Below are 22,220 nucleotides of genomic sequence, written 5' to 3' on the forward strand. Positions count from 1 at the left end.
TTCTGAAAGTGTGGGTCCATACTGGAGTTACTGTCAAGAATAAGAGGAAAAACTAACTGGACATTAGTATCATGTTTTACATGGAAAGATACACTGAAAAATGGAACATAAATGGAAATAACTGAAATAACACAGGAGGAGAGCGTCTTACCATTATCTTGTCGCTATCAATAATAGTATTCAATCTGTGTGCTATGGTTAGCACCGTGCAGTGGGCAAATTTCTCACGGATTTTTTTTTGTATTAACTCATCAGTTCTAGAAACAAAGACGTTGAATTTATTCGTTCAGTAAAGACAGAAAGAGCAGACTTCAGAAAAAATTACCACATAATATTTTCATAAGACTTTTAAAAATCAATACTTTAAGACATAATCTTGCTCGTCAAAAACTGAGTGGAAAAAAGTCTCTTTAAAAGACTTTTTATAAAACAATGTAAGACAGTCTTCTTTAGAAATTTCCTGAAACTATCAGGAGCTGGACTAGAAATCAAACTCTCTTAGGATGCCTCATAATAACATTAACACATTTTGATTTCTTTCTCTGTTTTTTAAAATTAATGTGATCAAGAGATAAATGTGGGCAAAAGAGAGCACTTAGAACATTTCTCAGCAACATTCCTTTGTTTTCCTTTTGCCACATTTAAATTTCACATTTCAATTTCATGGGCCAAAGCTCTGTACCTTGGATCCACATTGGCCGTGGCTTCGTCAATAATCAATATCCGATTTTTCCTGAGGATAGCCCTGGCAAGGCACACCAGTTGTCTCTGTCCAACACTAAAGTTTGATCCGGATTCTGCTAATTCAGTATCCATTTTACCAGGAAGATCTTCGATGGCTTCCTTCAGTTGCACCTGTGGATACAGAAAGAAGGACATTTTCCTAAAGGGAACTACTACAAGGGGACAAGCCTCTTAGACTTGGTGCTTTGAGGTCATCAGGACTTCTTACATGTCCTACATGTACAGCCAGGTGATGGGGAGAGCTCCTTCATTTCAGCAAGGAAGCAGTGGAGTCAGTGAAGGACAGAAAGGCCTCAGTGACCCATCCTGCCACAGGACACCTACTGGGGACCTCACCTAGGGACTAGTTCAGAAAGTCTCTCAAAAAATGAAGCTGTTTCTCTCAGTGTGATTTAAACGGGATCTTTATGGCTGACTCAAGTTTCCCAAACTACATCCTGCAGTGAAGTGAGTACTCTACAGAGAAAAAAAATGTTTTTAATTCCTGCAGGAAGTATGGTTCTCTAAAGACATAATCCTATGAAGAATTCATTTTGGAAGGTCTGAAAGTTAAAAAAAAAAAAAATTCAAACAATGACTAACGGTACAGCTGTAACCCTTAAGCCTATTCAGGGGGCTTCTTTCCCAAGTTTAACACTATACTACTAGGCCACTCCAGGCTGTTTAACTTTAATGTCATGAAAGTTTCATAGTGAATGAAAATCTTGTGAAACACAAGACACAACATAACGTTTTATTTCCCCAGCCTATGGGAGTGGATAGTGTTTAATCTATTGTTACAAGATTAACCAGTATTACAAAATTAAAAAGAAAAAAAAAAAAAAAAACTTTGACTGCCGAAGATAATCTGCTTTCAGAAACTAGAATTACTGGCAGGAAATTGTGACACCTCAGAATCAAAATGCTCAGAGTTGAAACCCATCTGTATAAATTGCAGATTTCAGAGCTTGGAATAGTGACACTAAATGACAAAAGGTATAAATTCAAAACACAATGTGAGCAATTGGTCACTGGGATTTGTACAATAATGACAAAAATACGATTTTTTTAAGGAAATAAGCCACACTTTTCTGAAATGAAGAGATAAAGCAATTATTCAGTAACTATTAAGTGCTTACTTTTTAAAAGCAAAAAACTGAGGCTAGGTCACATGAGGAATTAAGAACCTCTGTATGGTTTAGAAACCTAGAAAGAGTTTCTGCCATAAGTAGCTTAGAATCAATTTTAGAACTAGGGCAAATATACAAAATAATTAGTATTAAAATATACAAACCATTAGCACCCTAACAGTCAAAATCTTTTTCGTGCAAGGGTAAGGAAATTCAAGGAAGTGGTGGAAAGTCAAACACAAATAATAGAAAATGCCCTAGAAATGAACCTAAACATATAAAAACTGAACAGAAGCACCAGGTTTCTTCTGTTACCTGTATTCATGTTGCAGCATTAAAATCACATGACTCCCGAAAAATAATTATTATCACAATCCAATTGTGTCATTTACCATTCTGAAAAAACTTTTCTGAAACTTCACAGCATTTAATTACCATGATTTCATTTACCTTTCAGTTAATAATGAAAAACTACTATTGCCCACACTGAGTAGATATTACCTGAGAACAAAGGAATAAAATGAATGCTACAGGGTTCAGTTGAATTCAGTTCAGTTGCTCAGTTGTGTCCGACTCTTTGCGACCCCATGAATCGCAGCACGCCAAGCCTCCCTGTCCATCACCAACTCCCGGAGTTCACTCAGACTCAAGTCCATTGAGTCAGTGATGCCATCCAGCCATCTCATCCTCTTGTCATCCCCTTCTCCTCCTGCCCCCGATCCCTCCCAGCATCAGGGTCTTTTCCAATGAGTCAACTCTTCACATGAGGTGGCCAAAGTACTGGAGTTTCAGCTTTAGCATCATTCCTTCCAAAGAAATCCCAGGGCTGATCTTCTTCAGAATGGACTGGTTGGATCTCCTTGCAGTCCAAGGGACTCTCAAGAGTCTTCTCCAACACCACAGTTCAAAAGCATCAATTCTTCGGCTCTCAGCCTTCTTCACAGTCCAACTCTCACATGCATACATGTCCACAGGAAAAACCATAGCCTTGACTAGATGGACCTTTGTTGGCAAAGTAACGTCTCTGCTTTTCAATATGCTATCTAGGTTGGTCATAACTTTCCTTCCAAGGAGTAAGCATCTTTTAATTTCATGGCTGCAGTCACCATCTGCAGTGATTTTGGAGCCCCAAAAAATAAAGTCTGACACTGTTTCCACTGTTTCCCCATCTATTTCCCATGAAGTGATGGGACCGGATGCCATGATCTTCGTTTTCTGAATGTTGAGCTTTAAGCCAACTTTTCACTCTCCACTCTTGATATCTATAATTTTCTTGAAGAGATCTCTAGTCTTTCCCATTCTATTGCTTTCTTCTATTTCTTTGCACTGATTACTGAGGAAGGCTTTCTTATCTCTCCTTGCTATTTTTTGGAACTCTGCATTCAAATGGGTATATCTTTCTTTTTCTCCTTTGCTTTTTGCTTCTCTTCTTTTTACAGCTATTTGTAAGGCCTCCTCAGACAGCTATTTTGCTTTTTTACATTCCTTTTTCTTAGGGATGGTCTTGCTCCCTGTCTCCTGTACAATGTCACAAACCTCATTCCATAGTTCATCAGGCACTCTATCTATCAGATCTAGGCCCTTAAATCTATTTCTCACTTCCACTGTATAATTATAAGGGATTTGATTTAGGTCATACCTGAATGGTCTAGGGGTTTTCCCTACTTTCTTCAATTTCAGTCTCAATTTGACAATAAGGAGTTCATGATCTGAGCCACAGTCAGCTCCTGGTCTTGTTTTTGCTGACTGTATAGGCTTCTCCATCTCTGGCTGCAAAGAATATAATCAATCTGATTTCAGTGTTGGCCATCTGGTGATGTCCTCGCGGAGAATCTTCTCTTGTGTTGTTGGACGAGGGTGTTTGCTATGACCAGTGCATTCTCTTGGCAAAACTCTTTACCTTAGCCTTTACCCTACTTCATTCTGTCCTCCAAGGCCAAATTTGCCTATTACTCGAGGTGTTTCTTGATTTTCTACTTTTGCATTCCAGTCCCCTATAATGAAAAGGACATCTTTTTTGGGTATTAGTTCTAGAAGGACATATAGGTCTTCATAGAACCGTTCAACTTCAGCTTCTTCAGCTTACAGGTCAGGGCATAGATTTGGATTACTGTGATACTGAATGGTTTGCCTTGGAGACGAACAGAGATCATTCTGTCATTTTTAAGACTGCATCCAAGTACTGCATTTCGGACTCTTTGGTTGAATATGATGGCTACTCCATTTTTTCTAAGGGATTCTTGCCCACAGTAGTAGATATAATGGTCATCTGAGTTAAATTCACCCATTCCAGTCCATTTTAGTTCACTGATTCCTAAAACATTGACATTTACTCTTGCCATCTCCTATTTGACCACTTCCAGTTTGCCTTGATTCATGGACCTAACATTCCAGGTGACTATGCAATATTGCTCTTTATAGCACTGGAGCTTGCTTCTATCACCAGTCACATCCACAACTGGGTGTTGTTTTTGCTTTGGCTCTGTCTCTTCATTCTTTCTGGAGTTATTTCTCCACTGATCTCCAGTAGCATACTGCAGGCTAGTTAGGATATTAATTCACTAGGTCACTAGTAGAATTTGAACCCCTAATGTTAACTTCTAGTTCAGCGCTCTGCTAAGGACAAAACCATGTTATCTAGTTGCTTTGGGTTCCAGGGAAAAAGCCAACAAGTGTGAGGCATTATACTGCTGGTTTTCATTATCATCAATACACATCATTATCATCAATACACACATTTTAAGTGCACCAATGTCATTATCGTTCTTCTAGGAGGTAAACAAAGCCTGTTAAACTGAAGGGCTCCCATTAATTACCTGCAATGCTACAAATGTACACACACAGGAACTGATGTTAACATGTTAATTACACTACATAAATTACCTCTTCTAAGGCATTCCACAGTTCTTCATCTGAATGCTCATTGAAGGGATCCAGATTCATCCTCATTGTTCCAGTGAATAAAACAGGTTCCTATATACCCCAAAATAGGAAATGTTATTTCAGTAAACTATTTTTATCTAACACAAATGCTTACAGAAAATAATTTAAATTCAAAAATCCCCCAACATTCATTATAATCATTAATAACAAGGTTACGGGACCTTCGCTGTGTCACGTGGCATGAGGGCTTAGCTGCTCCATGCCATATGGGATCCTAGGTACTAAATTGCAGATCGAAACCACATCCCCTGTATTATAAGGCAGATTCTTAACCCTGGGCCCACCAGGGCAGTCCCAAGAGGTGTTTGTTTTGATGAAGTAATCTGCTTTTCATAATATACTCTAGAGTCATTACTTAAGCTAATCTATGGAATAAATTGGTTTTGAAAGGCAAGACTTTTTGGATGTGTCTGGTGGTCCAGTGGCCAAGACTCAGCACTCCCAATGCAGGGAGTCAGGGTTCAATCCCTGGTCAGGAACTAGAGTCTCACATGCTGCAACTAAGGATCCTATGTGCTGCACCAAAGCCACGGCACAGCCAAATAGAATAAATAAATACTATTTTTTACAAAAAGACAGATCTTCCTTCCTTCCTTGAGCAATAAAAGGTTCCACAGGATCAACACATTTGGGAATGGTGGTTTGGGTTGTTCCAGAGAAAAGGAACAGGAACCCCATTTGACGTTCAATAACAGATTTCTTAATAAGGGCCTCACTCCATTGTCACTTCCTTCAACTTCTTCTCTTTGGAAATCTTGTTGAAGTGAATGAGTCTCTCCAAATACTAGGGGACTAAAACGAAGATTCTTTGCAGAAAGAAGGATCCTTCACTTCTGAACCCTTGACCAAGGCCTGTAGTTGATTTATGCTAAGTGTTAAATGGAGCCCTCAGACACTTTATAGGCCTCAGGGGGATTCTGCTAATTATCACCAATCCACTGTTGATTGTCACAAAAAGAAAAGAAATTAACCATCTCACAATGCTGTAAGGGTGCTCACCTAAGTCTATTATTGTTGCTCTCAGAGGATATACTTGGCAGCATCTATTGTTTATTTAGCAGCAATGGATGAAAAACAATTGCTTTGTACCTAAGAATATTTCTGTTTGCTATGACACGTCAAAAACATATTTCAAAATCAGTAAAATTTCAATCAAAACTTGTGGAATGAAAAGAATAATGTACCAGAACACTAACTGATTGAAGCTATAAAGACAGCAGGCAATTTGTGAACAGTGTCTGTTTTAATATGTCAATGTATTTTATGTGTGGTGATCATTTTGGTTTGTACTCACTCTACTTTCATCCACTTGCCAAATACGAAACCATTATATTATCTTCAAAAGGTAACAACAGTGCTCACGGTAGACACATACTCCGAGGGCAGACAAGGATCAGATTAATGATCATTTCTGACAGATATTATTATTAAAGTACCCACTTATAACCAACAGAGTTAATAATCATATAAATAAGTGTTGTAAAACTATTCAGCAGGCAGAACACTTCAGTGCAGAGATTTATGGTAAGAACTACAAACTTCATGTAAATATACACTAAATTTATTAGGCTAAGAATCTTCTTTTCTGAAGGCACAAAATTAAACCTCACTTAATAAAATGTAGCTGGCACAGTACAGTTGAAGAACACTCTTGTACAACGTAGTATTTTAAATGAAGCATCGGTTTCCAATCTGTTTTTCATCAAGGTTTAAAGTCAGATGTAATCCTTTGTGCGATATTCAATAGTAACTTTTTCCTTTGTTATGAATATGACACGAATTCATATTAGGTGTGTGACCCAAAAATGGCCACGCTGAATCACACCATTTAGTTTAGTGATACCCTTGACACAACTGAAATACTAAAGAATGGCAGTCTTAAGGGACCTTTAGTATAGGCTGCTGGAAGAAAAGATTGTTATCTTTGTAGGATAACAATCCTACAAAGAAACCTTACCTACTAAACGTCTAATGCTTAAAATGACCCAGGACTAAGACAAAAAGTGTACAAATGGTTACAAACAAGACAAATAAAGCACAATCATTTCAGTACCAAACTAAGACTATCATGAGTAGCTACTACTAAGAAATTAACACAACATTGTAAATTAACAATTGTTGTGGTTTAATCACTAAATCGTGTCTGACTCTTTCACGACCTCACAGACTGTAAACTTGACCGGCTACCCTGTCCATGGAACTCTCTAGGCAAGAATACTGGAGTGGGTTGACATCTCCCCCTCCTGGGGATCTTGGCAACCTAGCGATTGAACCCGCATCTCCTACACTGGCAGGAGGATTCTTTATCACTGAGCCACCAAGGAAGCTTCATAAATCAACTATACTTTAAATTTTTTTAAAAAAGTATCTACTGCTGCTGTTTCCTGGTGTCCTAAAGCTCTGTTTTCCTTTCTAAACTGAGGACTTTTCATAAGTGGAAACTCATCTCCCTGTTTCAAGAATAAGAGAAGCACCTGAAATCACTTTAAATTTTGGTACCCTCATCTTTTTTTCTTTTAGATCCTGTAGCCTCTGAATGAACTAATCATCATCCATATTCAGAAGAAAAGGACATTGTTTGCCAACAGACAGAAGAATTTAAGCCATGTAAAGTCCTCTTTCAGGGGCTCCAGGGAGCAGTTCCAAGAAGAAGACTTCAGTGTCAGGAACAAAGGGTGACTACTTTAGGCTAGAATCCAGTTGTATTTCTTTACTAGTAACATCATATCCTACTCTTCTCTTTCAGTTTAATTCTCAACAAGATAAAAAGGGAAAGAAAACCAGAAAACCATGGAGAAGTCAAAGAGATAGCTCTGGTTCACCTTCTTCAACTTTACTGAAGAAAACGCAAGGAACAGAAATACCAAAAGAGCAGAGGGGGCTGTTTAGAAAATACCAAGCTTTTGCTTTGATAGAGAGAAAAACTATTAAATGTAGGAAATGAATCTAATCATAATTAAGATGATGGCTGCTGATCTGTGCTGACCTCTGGGCTACAATCATAAACACTGAATTCACATGGAATCCATCTTCAACAGAAAACATTTCCTTTTGCCATAAATTTCCTTGTGCCATTTTCTCTAGGTACAAAGAATCATCCAAAGAGGCTCGTATTAGCGATTAGACTTCAGGTAACTTATTATTCTTCCCAAGACTCAAGTTTCCTTACTGGCAAATGGGGCTACCGGTGCAAGGCTGATGTGTGAAGCTGGAACAACAGTGATGCTAACACTGACCAGGAGCCCAGCCCAACAGGGGACAGGGAGGGGCAGGACCTATCCAACTGCAAGCTCAGTCAACGGATCAGAAAGTCAATTTTGTGCCTTGTGACTGTCATTTTATCTTTTATATTAGCTGGAACAGAATGGATATCCTAGATGGTTTTAAAATCCATTTACAAGAAGAGCAAAGCTAATTAGAAGAATGGAGAGTGAAAAGCAGCATATAGAGTAATAATGTTTTTTTAAATTTTTGTGTGTGTGTGAGTGTGGACATGAAATCATGATACGAAGCAGTTCTACTGTGGATGACAGTCAACAGGGTATTGAAATCCTCACAGAGTGATCAGCTGCTCAGGCTCTGGAGTTGGGAATCACCATAAAATACATACGAAATTCAGGCTCTGCAGCTTACTTGCTACGTGGGTTAACCTCGGAGTGCCTCAGTTATCAAATCTGTCAGATAAGGATAACAAGAGAATTATGAGGATTAAGGAGGAGAGGGTAGGAAAGAGGCCAACGTGTGTTAAGAATTCCACAAGTGTTAGGAATTATTATTAATACTGTGTAACTTGTCAGGGGCTGCAATAAAAACTAGAGCAACAGAAATAAGAGACAGAAGTCATGTCTTCAAGGAGAGCAAGACAGCTGTCAAGAATGTTGAAAGCATTGAGAAAAATTCCAGAGATCTTTGTGGGGGACTGGAAAGTATGACTGGGGTACAGGGTGATGGTCAGGAAAGAACCTGGTGGGAGGGGAGCCAACAACCAAGAGAAAAAGTGATATTCTTTCCTCTTGCTCCTTGGAGAAAAGATGTTACATAGATTTTTCAGTTAGGCTTTTCCCTAAAACTCTACTGCGTTGCTTTTTAATTTTGCTTTGCTCTTTAAATTTCTATAAACAATGTGGTTTACGTTATAAGCAATAAAAGTAATGAAAATCACCAAGGACTACAAAAACATGAAAAGAAAGAGCAAAGCCTTTCCAAAATGTGTGAGTCTTTTAGAAATAACACCTGAAAGGTCAGTGCCTTCAATCTTAAGAATACTTATAATTACTATTGACTGACTGACTGGTCCCAAGAATCAGCCATGGGCCACAAGCATTTTGTAATCTAAGTTCCATTTTTAGTGTTAGTCACTCAGTCATGTCCTACTCTCTGTGACCTCATGGATTGTAGCCCATCAGGCTCCTCTGTCCACGTGATTGTCCAGGCAAAGATACTGGGGTAGGTAGCCATTTCCTTCTCCAGGGGGTCTTTCCAACCCAGGGATTGAACCCAGGTCTCCCACATTGCTGGAAGATTCTTTACCATCTGAGCCACCAGGGAACCCCACATATTTTTAAAAAGTATTTGTTTAATTTATTTGTTTGGCTGCACCTGGTCTTTGTTATGGCATGTGACACCTAGTTTCCTGAACGGGGACTGAACCTGAGCCCCCTGCCCTGAGAGCAGAGTCTTAGCCACTGAACCACCAGGAAAGTCCTTAGTCATATCTCACAACAAATCTGTGTCACATTAGTTTCTAGACCTGGTTCAAGGACCAGGACAGTGGACCTCCAGACAAGTGACTTCCTCAAGGCCCTACGGTCATATGAGACAGAGCAAGAATTAAAAGGTGGCTCCTGTTGACACTCGGTCTATGCTCTATCCCTGGCTGCCTCCTGAATAATCTCCTGGGACATGTAACACAAACATTCTCTTTTATCAAATAGCATTGCACCTCAGAAACAAAGACATAGAGAGTGAAAAAATAAAGTTCTGTGTTTACAATAGTTAGTGATCGTTATCTACATGGATACAAAGCTTAGCACTGTTTTGTAAGCATGCTCCCTGGAGTGTGTACACAGAGCATGCTCAAACGAAGGGTGGAAACTGATGGAACAGAACCAAAACGTGGTGATGTCAAGGGATGTTTAGTCTTTGCTCAGATGTGCTTCCAAAACATTACTGGCAGAGCCAAGAATCATCTAACGCTATTTCTTTATTTAGAGTTCTTTTATGTACACAAGCATACAACCTTTTCTTATTAAGAAGCATTAAAAGTAATACAGGGCACGTTTCTGAATCCTTTTATCCAAGGACATAAAAGTACTTAACAGACACACCCATTATGTCTTAGAACTAATCTCATTTGGCCCATTTCAGAGATGGGTAAAATCAAAACTTAAAAGTGGGAACCTAGAAACATTTATTTTCTACATTAATCACCAACTCAGCCACCAAGAACCGACTGCTCTAAGTACTTCAGGTAAGAATCCACCTGCCAATGCAGGAGACTTAAGAGATGCAGGTTTGATCCCTGGGTTGGGAAGATCCCTTGGAGGTGGGCATGGCAACCCACTCCAGTATTCCTGTCCAGAATCCCATGGACAGAGAAGCCTGGCAGGCTACAGTCCATAGCATTGCACAGAATTGGACATGACTGAAGTGACTCAGCACGCACACACACCAGCAATGCACAAGGATTCTAATTTCTGCACATCCTTGGGAACACTCGGTTCTTTTTTTTTTTCTTAAAAATAGTTGACATCTTTAGAGGTATGAGGTGGCATTTCACTGTGGTGTAAAAAGAATATCTTGATTCCAAAAGTACTTATACTAATTCCAGGTATTTTAGAGGACAGGGGTAGGGAGTAACAGCTGTACAGTCATAAGAAACAAGTCCATGTTCTCCTTCCTTTGGGTGCCATGTTCTATATGCTTCCTAATAACATTTCAGAGCTTATTATACCCGCATTCCAGGAAGCACATTTGCCTGGCTCTTAATCTCTCTTTTCTACGGTTCTCTTAAAGGTAGCTATTTTTCTCAGCATTCCTTGATGGTCAGATGATTGTAGAGAATTTTTTTAAAATACCAAAGATAAAAAAATAAAACCAGCAAGTTTATCATAGCAGAGGGCAGGATTAAAGATGAAGGCACAGGGTCTATGTTGTCCTTGGCTATATACATGGAGGACAGTAACTGATCAACAGACATCCTCTGCATTATTTTAAGTGGATGAAACAAGGAATGACAAGAGCATCTACTATGCAAATAATCAAGCACTCCTTAAAAATCAAACATATTTAAGACGTTAAAACAAAGGAAGAATCAGAAACCAGGAAGAGATGGTTAATTCAATGTTCCACGAACACAGAAGCCGTGTGCTGGGCCTATTTGAATCGATCCACACACACTGACCTACTTAGTCCTCACAGCAGCTCGAGCAGTTGGTACTGTTAGCTGCCTTGAAAGGGAGAGGAGATGGAATTCCATGTCCTGTGCTTTTCCTCACTATTCTGTATGGCGTACCTGGTTAAGACCATTTACTAACGGCTAATTTCTAAAACTTTGCCCTAGTTCTCAAAGTCCTACACTTTCACAGAAAGCCTTCAACTTTACTGAAGATGCAGCTTATTTCCTATAGCAAAATTCCATCATTAATACATTTAAGATGCCTGTTTTTCCCAACAGACCTTTCATATGTTAAACAAACCATTTATAATTGTGTTCTCAGAATTATGTGGTTATCAGTGGGCAAAACAGTAGCACTTGAAGAAGCTTAAATCCAGAAATCTTATCACGAAAGTTGTTAAACCATACACACACACACAAGAAACAAACTAACAACACAAAAAAACCTGATACCTGAGAAAGTATCTGTGAAAATACCTGTACTTAAAATATATGTTCTACTGGGGGAAAAAGAATCAACAGTTTTATCCAACTACAAAACAAGAAATCAAGAAATTAAACTTTAGATGGTGTATAAAAAGAACATGTGAAAATGCTCTGATGTGCATACCTGAGGTATAATTGACATTTTCTTCCTTAAATCATGAAGACCAATTTCAGTTGTCAAGATCTTATCAATCCAGATTTTACCTTCAGGCTCCGACAATCTAAAAAGGGCAGCGATGAGGGAACTTTTTCCAGCTCCTGTTCTTCCCACAATGCCAACCTGTAAAGAGATCCAGGAGGGATTAATAACTAACAATATGCAACAAACCTAGGAAAAATCCTAGTTGCTGAAGATGAATTTTAAAAGTTCTACTGAGTGTAGTCTCTCTAGTTCCTCAACTGTGGCGCTGTTGAGATTTGGGGTCAGGTAATTCTTTGCTGGGGAAGGGAGGCTGTCCTGAGAACTGCAGGATGATCAGTAGCCATGGAGTCTACCCACTCGATGACAGAAGCACACGCCAGATGGTAGAAACCAAAAACGACAGACACTGACCAATGTGCCATGGTTAAGACCCCTGGTTTGAAGAACAGAATCAGTCCACTATCAGCAAAAAGTCAGAAGCTTTCCAAGTGTTCCATTAGAATTCAACTTTTACATTAGTTGTATTCCTAGTGTCTAGATATTTTAAACACTGAGAATTATGTGAGCAATTTTGCAGATATGTCATCAAGTCGAGTCAGAAGTCTTACATGCAAACAAATATTCAGATTTCCAGATTTCTTTCAGTTAAGAGAAGTATTCTTTCGTAGACAAAGTAAATCACTTCCAGATAATAAATACCTTACTAATGACTTGTCTTGAAAGGAAACATCTTAAAATTTTAAAATGCAAGTCTCAGTGTCTTAAAAGGCAGTAGCCAGGTAGACAAAACACACATAACGAGGTCAACAAAAACAACAACACAAACACCACTTTCTATTTATATGGGACCTTTCATCTCAGGACTTCAAAAGACATTTTACAAACTAATTTATACTTATAATTAAACCCTGGAAAGATACGTGTCAAGTATCAGCCAAGTTATTAAAATCTAAGCAAAGAGAAATTAAGTGCATTAACAATAAGATCAAAGATTCAATATAATGCATGTAAAATGCAGATCAGGAGTAAAACTTCACTGTAAAAACTGGTTAGTTGTCCGAATTCAAACATGTATGCAGAAATTGGTCTTTTTTACCAATTAGGTGGCAGACTACAAATTCCCTGGTGGGGCATATGATATGCTTTCATGTGTGCTAAGTCACTTCAGTCGTGTCTGACACTCTGTAGCTCGCCAGGCTCCTCTGTCCGTGGGATTCTCCAGGCAAGAATACTGGAGTGGATTGCCATTTCCTCCTCCAGGGGATCTTCCCAACTCAGGGATCAAGCCAGCATCTCTTCATTTCTATCACAGACAGGTGGGTTCTTTACAACTAGCGCCACCTGGGAAGTCCACGATATTAGCCAAGCCCAGAGGGCATAGCCAGCACCGGCAACTTGTGACCAGCCGTGCCCCCTCTGCGGGCTTCTGAAGTTGGCTTTACTGACGTTTGTGTTTTGTCTTCATCATCATCTCCCTCACCACCAAGCTCACACTCACACAGAGGGGGACGTGCTTTTCACTCACTTGTAAATAAATTTTAAAAACAGGGAAGAACCAAACCACTCTGAGCACTGATATACTATGGTAACTTGACTTATTTTCTCATTAAATACTTCCAAAGTTTAAAACCTTAAGTCTGTAAAGACAATAATTCAATTTCAAAAATTTAACTTTGGACACATTAACAGAAAGAAAAGTGGCTTTTCTTTGTACCTATTTTGTACGACATGATAAATCCTGATTTATATAATATAGATGGGACACTTTCTGCATCTAGGCAGGTCCTAGAGAAAATATATATATATATATATATATATATGTATGTATGTCCTGTGTACATGTATATTTTGAACATGTGGATTTCATTCCAGACCACCACAGTAATGGGAATATCAAAAAATTATTCAAGTCATACAGTTATTTTTCTTCCTCTGAATTTTTGTTCCTCTAAAAAATGTTAACCATCACATGGCCCCTCTTTGGGTTGGAGTAACTTCAAGAACACTGAATACAGGCCACCATGACAAATATAATGAAAAGATTGGAAGTATTGCAGGAATTACCAAAATGTGACAGATATGAAGTGAGTAAATGCTATAGGAAAGATGGTGTTGCTGCTCATGCTTAATGCAGAGTTGCCACAAACATTCCATTTGTGAAAAAACAGAACCCCCCAAAGAAACAGCACTTTGAAACACAATAAAACCAGGTATGCCTCCATTTCTGGGTGTTTTAATATATAAAATAACACACAACACAATACAGGTGAGAACTGTTGTCTGTGAAAATGTTTGTACACTTCTATGGTGATCAGCATCAACAAAATGCCATCGGTAAACTCATAAGGATTTAAACCTGACTTAAGCTGATCACCTTTGGGGAAGGAAATGGCAACCCACTCCAGTATTCTTGCCTGGAGAATCCCATGGACAGAGGAACCTTGCAGGCTACAGTCCATGGGGTCGCAAGAGTTGGACACGACTGAGTGATTTTGACTGCTTGACTACTATGCTACTCATATTGGTGGTGGTTTAGTCGCTAAGCTGTGTTCGCTTGTTGTGACCTCATGGGCTGCAGCCTGCCAGAGTCCTCTGACCATGGGATTCTCCAGGCAAGAATACCGGAGTGAGTTGCCATTTCTTTCTCCAGGGGATTTTCCCAACCCAGGAATTGAACCTGGGTCTCCTGCGTTGCAGGCAGGTTCTTTACTGAGTCACCAGGGAAGCCCATGCTATTAATACCTATCAGCTATACTGAAACTGATGCATCTGCGTAAACTGGGATATTTGTAGACTTTGGGTAAATGGCCAAGATGTGGAAGGAACACTGAGGGCTGCGCAGGGCCACAGGAATGCAACTTCAACACTCTAGTGAGGAGAGGTAAGAAAAGAACAACTCAAATAAAACCCAGACCAGGCTATCTCTACCGTTCACTTATCAAAACTAGCATCTGCAAGTCTTTCCCAGGTCACCAACGGGTTTTACGAATTACCCATGGAGAGTGCCACCCGTGTCACTGAAATTTACATTCCTGAAACCAAAGACATTCAGAGAAACTCTATACAGAGGTCTTGCTCAAATGCAATGCTGAGAAAAGAGGTCTCTTTGGGCCTGAGACTCTGCGTTTCTGAGAGGCTCCCAGGTGTTGTAGGTGCTGCTGGCCCTGGCAACACAGTCTGAGTTGCAAGGAATTAGGAAGCTGGGACAATCGGGGAGTGAGGGGAGGGTTTGCTGAGGATATATTATGTAAAAAGGAGAAAGGTAGGAAACCAATATTTTTGCACATTATAGCAAGGTCTAGTAAGCATCTGTAAAAATGTATTATCCAAGTAATAGCTCCGAGCGAGAAAAAAATAACAAACCAAAATCAATCTACCTCTAGAGCTAGAAAACACTTTAAAATGGCCCAGTACTTTCTAAAATGATCAAATCAACCACAAAATCATCTAAATGAAAAATGCAGCCCGTGTTCAGAATGTACTCAGGAAGTCTGCAGTGCTATTTACCTCATTTTGATTCTTTATTTTTACTTGCTATTTCTTCTATGAATTAGAAACCAGCATAATTAATTTTTATTAATTTTTCCCATTTACTCTGGGAATCGGGGCAGCAGAGAAAATGAGAGAAAGAGAATTAAAGCCCCAGTTGTGCTAGGCTGGCTCACTCCCACGTCCCCCCCACTCCCAGCTCTCAATCAAATCCAACACGGAAGGGGTGTCCTGGAGTGACGGGGGCTGGGCCAGGTGAGTAGGCGGGGAAACCTGGGATGTACACAGGTAGAGTGAAAGGACTTCATGAACACACTGCCCGAGTGTCATCTCCAAACATAGAAATGAAGCTAAAGTGATACTGACAGTGGACTGAGACACAGATCAAAAGTCACATTATTGCAGTTTTTAATTCACTCTCCAGACTCAATTTTCCTACATACATTTTAGAAGCTTGGATAGACCTATGACTCAGGGATTTTAAGATGGAAGAATGCATGTAGTTGTATTGCAGTTTCTTAGATAATTCATATTTTATGGCTTTTGGGGGAACTTAAGATGGGTAAATTAACAGAAAATATGTATACAACAGGAAATATGGTGGACACAATGTCTGCGAGCAAGCAAACCTCACTTCCTTCCCAACCTACGAGCCAGCTTTTGCTGTGTGACTAACTGAAGCTTTTCCGTGCATATCATTTGGGCGTTAAATTGAATACTCATTCGCGTCACAAGGGTATCATTCATTAAATTACAGCTCCCGTCCACTAGATGGGTCTGTGGTGGGAAGAGTTTTAAAGAGCAGTTAAATACCAAGTATTTAACATGGTAGGTAATAGGTTATTTACGCAGTTGTGCTGTGTGTGTGTTTTGGTTACTGGTTGTTCACAACTATGTGTTACTCATTCACTTTCCCAGCGAGGAGTCTCTCAGCACACTCTGTGTGCCCTGAAAAATACAATTTTGTGGGGGAACAGAGATGAAAATAAGATGCTCTCTGATCTTTAAGAAGCATTAGGGATCTGTGAGATACAGACCCCAAATTACAAAATGTGTCAAAGATGCCATCAATTAACTGTGCTAAAGTACAGATAACGTAACACTTACCAACCTAGCTATTTTTACGTTTAGTGTTAAGCGAGTTCACTTTGTTGTCCCTCCAGAATATTTTCCTTGTAAAACTGAAACTCTATATGCATTATACAACAACAACCAATCCCCCTCGCTCAGGTCATGGCAACTACCATCCTATTTTCTTTCTTTATGGATCTGAGTACTCTAGGAAATCCCAAGTAAGTGGAATCCCTCAGTACTGGTGCCTTTTGTGCCTGTCGTATTGTCATTTAACCTGATGTCCTGAGATCGGGATTTTCTTCCTTTTTCAGGCTGAATGTTTCACTGTGAGGATACACCACATTTGTTTATCCATTAGCCTGTCACTTTCTTTAGACATAGGACACTGAGGAAGAATTGAGTGTCTTGCAGAAGCAGACGTGCTAGAGGAAGCTCAGAAAATGAGGAGCCGTTCACCAGGCAGGTGCTGACGGGAAGGGTCTCTGAGGAGGACAGCACGTGCAGTGGGAGCCAGGAGGACAGCAAGCTTCAGGAGAGCCTATAGACGACCCGAGTGCCGGGAGTATGTGAACATCAGAACCTGAAGCTAGAGGGGAGGTGAGGCACAAGGTAGGCAGGGAAGAGGTTCCTACCGCCTTGTCGACTCTCACTAAGCCTGCCCTGGTTCCCACCGACAGACCGATCGAGCCTTCACACACATAGGATGAAAAGACCTCCCCCCGACACACCGCTCAGGGAGCCAATAGCAGATGCGGGGCTAAATGTTCACAGGGAAACTATTACAGAACGAAGTGGCTGAAGCAAACCTTTTCTTTTGATTTAATGAGTGCTGTCAGGTGCTTCAATACCAGAGGCCCATCTAGGCTGTATGAGAAGTTCACGTTGTCAAAGATGATCACGCCTTCATGGGGCCAGGACGGCAGCGGGCGTTTCTCGTATTCCCAGGGCGCTTCCTTTTCCAGATCTGTATACTCGATCACCCTTTCTACTGAAATCATCTGAAACATAGGACATCACACGAGTTAGGAACAGAGGGTCTTTGTAATGGATATCAGGTTATAAATGAAACTTCTGCTTTTGTATCTTTATATCTGCATTTCTATAGTTAAGAATACCTCAGGTCTTGGCATCTACAAAAGACAGAAGTACTATGATGATGTGTACCTTTTTCATTGTCTTGTAACACATTTATTATGGCTACCATGTTCAACATTATATCAAGACTAAATGACCTGGAGAAATTAAATACTCTAGAGAAATTAAATACTCTAAGTGACCCAATTTTCATATGTAAGTTTTTAAAACTTATTTTCATTGACATACTTGTCAATGAAAACAGTATGTATGGACAGAAATCATTACTAATATTTTGCTATAGAAGGATTATCTGTTGTAGATGAACAGAACTGGATGGTCACTACATCTCATTTTAATAATTAGCTGCTTTCTAATCTATTAGAGAGTGAAATAGACAAATTTCAGTTTCATCATTTTTCTCTCTTTAGGAGAAAATGAAAATATTCAAAAAAGGAAGCAATTTACATATTGACTACTGCTGCTGCTAAGTCGCTTCAGTCGTGGCCAACTCTGTGTGACCCCAGAGACGGTAGCCCACCAGGCTCTGCCGTCCCTGGGATTCTCCAAGCAAGAACACTGGAGTGGGTTGCCATTTCCTTCTCCAAGGCCTCCTACACAAACCTAACTTGACACCTTTGATAGTACCTTCCAAAAGAAGGGGCATCAGTAAGTTCAGGCATTCAACACATACAAGGAGACATTCTAAAATGGAGATGGTGGGGAATAATTAAATTAATTGAACAAATAAACCTCAAAATACTAAATTGTTAAACTATTAAATAACAAATGTAAACAAGCCTCTAAGAAATAAGCTGTATCTTCTGCAGGATGTCAGAAACTCCCTCCTACAGAGACATGTATTAAATTTGAAGACAGCTTGTGATGAATATAAAACCAGCTGACGTGGCATGCATAAGACTGAGAAAAGATGTATATATTTTATTTTAAATAAATGTTAAACAGATGCTGGAAGGATCTAACACACCCTGTTAGCTATGATGTAAAAAAGTTTTAAGAGTTTTTTTTTACATAATAATTGCCTTTATGTCATTTAACATTAAGGAAAAGGCTAAAAGGTAACCTCACCATATTTTCAACTTCAGCACTTTGCCTGACGCACCACTGGAACATCCCCATGAGCGTGAGGGCGTAGGACAGCGCCAGGCCAACCTGACCAGCGTCCAAAGCTAAATGAGGAAGAAGAAAGGAAACATTTCAGTCCCACTGTTAACCCTGAGCTGGGTTCCTTCTGTCACTGTGCCTAGACTTCTCTATAATATTTAAATCACTGGCACCCAGATAGTGTTACTTTTACTAACTGTTGATGGAGACCATGAAAGTAAAAAAAAAAAAAAGAAGAAGAAGAAGAAATAAAACCGCTATGAACACAGAAAACTATTAAAAGAGCTTATTAATCCTCACAGGGTTGACAGTTACGATGTAGGGAAAGAAACACGTCATCATGCAGACTTTCGTCACTATGGTTTAAGGATCATCATGTAATTTCACTTTTTACGTGCAACGCAGCCACAGTTGAAAACCACGAAAAACAAGTCAATTGGTTCTAAGAGCCAGTGCTTTTAAATCTAGAATGCTGCTCTTGTTGTTCCATTATTAAACCCAAGGATTCAGTGTTGTTACTATGGAATAGTAATTCACAATAGGGATGGTGAATGCATGCCACGCACACCAACACCACCCGCTCATCTGGTACCCACACAGCAGTGAGGATGGTGTTCTTTCCTACAGAAAATGTTTCTCACCGCAGTACACCAGGCATCTATAACCAAGAGATCCGAGCAGTCCTAAAGCCACAAGCTGGACAAAAAGCTTAACAGCAAACTTGTTTCTCTTCTCCCAACCTAAAATGCTATCAGTAATGTTCAGAAGGTCAGTTGCTAGGCTGACTTCATCCCACTGAAGACAGATCAAAGGGATCAAAGAACACATCAAAAAGTCTCACCAAAAGCCTCATCAAGACACAAATGACTCCTCTACAGGGGCCACACTGCAGAATCACATGGTGCAAACACTTTAACACAATTCATTAGAATGAAACCATGTATTAGACAAAGGGGCAATAAGTTAAATTAATAACTGCAAATGAAGCTGTTACTGTAATCAAACTACAAACAGTGATGCACTTACTTTTTGCCAGAATCAGGGACCCAAAGGCAACAACAATGACAAACACAGCACAGATGGCATCCAGACGCACAGCGAACCATCGGGACGTCGTCAGAAACAAGAACCAAGCCTCTGGATTTGAGGACACAAATAAGCAGAATGAATAAGCAGAGAGATCATGTAGGCTGCTTTGAATTGGGATGGGGTCTTCTGTGCAGGTGAAATACAGAAGATTTTTACACAAGTTAGGACAGTAAAGTTATGGGCTCAAGCACCTTGAGGACTGCAACAAGCTAGGTTCTGACATGACAGTATATGGGAACGTAGGAATCACTCCAGGAGCCTTGTGGGAAGCAGGCACTGGAAACTTCAAGCCATAGGTTATAAAGAGAAATATGATCCTAATGATTAACATACAAAAATGGTCTCATCATTGTGTGTCTCATGGTACTGGGCTCCACGTGAGGCTTATCCTCTCATAAAGTTGACTGTTCCCAAGTCTATGCTGGCACAGAGCATACCTGGCACTGTTTTCAGCACCGTCTGCACTTACTACAGGGCCCACATAGTGTTAATTCTTAGGAACCAGTATTTGAAGGACCATCATATAACAGTGTCTGCATGTGGCTTTCCAAATGTCATTTCATCAGTTGGACCAGGATTTTATTAATGTAGAGGAAATTCTGGATGCCATATCTGATAATGGGGAAATTATTTTCCTTAATGCTCTAAAAGGATGAGATGCTTAGATAGCATCACTGACTCAATGGACATGAGTCTGAGCAAACTCCTGGAGACAGAGGAGGACAGGGAAGCCTGGCGTGCTGCAGTCCATGGGGTCGCAAAGAGTCGGACACGAATGACCAACTACAGCATGCTCAGAAAAGAGTCGGCAAACTAACAGCCTGTGGGCCAATAATGGACACAGCTTGCTTTTTTAAATAAAGTTTTATTGGGCGATAGTCACAGCCATTTGTTGATGTATTCTTTTTGCCTGCCTTAGTGCTATAATAGCAAAGCTGAGTAGCTGCAACAGAGACTGTGCGTGTTTTATTATAAGTTTATTGACATCCTTCTTACAGGGACAAAGCCATAGGATGTGGTGACAGTTGGAAAATGCAAGGTAGTAGGAGGAAGAGCAGGGGGTGACAGGGGAAGAGGGGAGCACACACAGGGTGCTGAGAGGAAGGGCTGGGGAGGCAGGTTTACAGAGGGGAACACAGGGTGGCATAGAGGTGCAGCCAGCAAGGCCACCTGAGAGGGAGGTCAGGCCTCAAAAGGTAGCACATCCCATCTTTTGAGATCATTTCCAGAATTCTACACACCTGAGTGCAAGTCCTGGTGTGAGTCGAACAGTTCCTGAAACCTCTGTTCGGCTTTGTACGCCCGGATGGTCCAGAGTCCCTGGAGAGAAGATGATAAGTGGGAAAACACTGGGCTCCGAGCTGGGGAAGCAGAAACAGACACACGACCGAGAAAGTCAGGGAGGCTGGACGCGAGGAAGTCAATTGTTTCCTGTGCTTGGCTGGTCATTCATCTTCCCCAGGGGCACACCCAGGGCTTCTTGGCAACTGCCTGGCAAAGTACCTACTGTGACCCTCAAATGACTCCTCATCCCAAGCTTCACTTTCACGACCCGCATACAACAGATTCCCTTCAAAGTCATCTTTGATCAAATTCAATTTGGACCTGTATTTAGATAACACATTTCTGTACTAACTCATTGATCAAGGTCCCCCTCAATCTTGCCTCCCTCCCTATTCTTCCCTGACATCCCTCCAGGTAAGAAGTTATAATTCTCTAATTTTTTATTATCATTTTTAAACTTAATCCTCCATAAAGAGTCCTTACCACACTGAATTTTGATGAGCTTTGTGTTGTCACCACCCTAAGATTAGAGACTTAAGGGCTGGCAGAGGACAGATAAGTGAGGTGAGCGGACAGTCCGCCGTCACTCAGCATCATCCCTGCACCTGCACCAGGAGTCTGGGCGGGTCACAGAGAACCTGGCACGATACCGCCCTTGTGACCGCAGGACCCGTGCAATTAAGGCACCTTCCTCTCTAGCAAACTGATGGATGTTCTTCTAACTGCCCTGCTGGATATGCGAGGAATCTGGAGGTCACTGTGGCATGTGACACTCACATCGCCCTTGTAGAATCTGACATGGCCTCAGTGGCCATTCTCTTTTGAGTGATTTCATGTGGGTTTTGGGCCTGGTGGCACATGACCGGTCATTCGTTTCCTGCCATCTTCTCTAAGAGCACACTGACCATGAGCACCAGGGTCAGGATCCTGATCATCAGGGAACAGGCTGCAGGCTGCTGGATAGTGAGGACCACGTCTGGTTCTCATTTCCATTGTGAACAAGGCTGTAAGCTGTTTTTTTTTCATAGGTAGACTGGAACCTGTGACCTCTTGTCAGGGATGAAGGATAACCTGTGTTGTATTAATACCAGCAGGACATCACTTTGCTACCTGTGCATCTCCTGAAAAAGATCATTACTTCTAACATGATGCACTATTTTCCTTTTCAGAAAAATGATGCAATATTTTCCTTTTACTGAGTGGCTTGTCTATGTTAGGAAGTATGTGATGAGCAAGACAAAATCGGTCCCTATCCTCACGGTGC

General features: G+C 40.5%; 1 protein-coding gene across 6 annotated transcripts in view; it reads right to left on the reverse strand.

Annotated features, from left to right (window-relative positions):
* The window catches only part of LOC129624632 (ATP-binding cassette sub-family C member 4), a 187,117-nt gene that overhangs the window by 12,739 nt on the left and 152,158 nt on the right, over positions 1-22,220 (reverse strand). For 5 of the 6 annotated variants that reach the window (XM_055542787.1, XM_055542782.1, XM_055542785.1 and 2 more), the window contains 8 exons: positions 20,914-21,033; positions 19,610-19,720; positions 18,548-18,648; positions 17,191-17,382; positions 11,804-11,959; positions 4,737-4,826; positions 683-855; positions 152-257 (listed from right to left, as the gene is read on the reverse strand). In XM_055542787.1, the coding sequence (XP_055398762.1) occupies positions 152-257; positions 683-855; positions 4,737-4,826; positions 11,804-11,959; positions 17,191-17,382; positions 18,548-18,648; positions 19,610-19,720; positions 20,914-21,033 (1,049 nt within the window). Of the gene's footprint in view, positions 1-151; positions 258-682; positions 856-4,736; positions 4,827-11,803; positions 11,960-17,190; positions 17,383-18,547; positions 18,649-19,609; positions 19,721-20,913; positions 21,034-22,220 lie in introns of those variants that run through there. The other variant, XR_008701080.1, reaches the window with a different exon arrangement.

Source organism: Bubalus kerabau, chromosome 12 (assembly GCF_029407905.1).
Source record: "Bubalus kerabau isolate K-KA32 ecotype Philippines breed swamp buffalo chromosome 12, PCC_UOA_SB_1v2, whole genome shotgun sequence".
Taxonomy (NCBI): domain Eukaryota; kingdom Metazoa; phylum Chordata; class Mammalia; order Artiodactyla; family Bovidae; genus Bubalus; species Bubalus kerabau.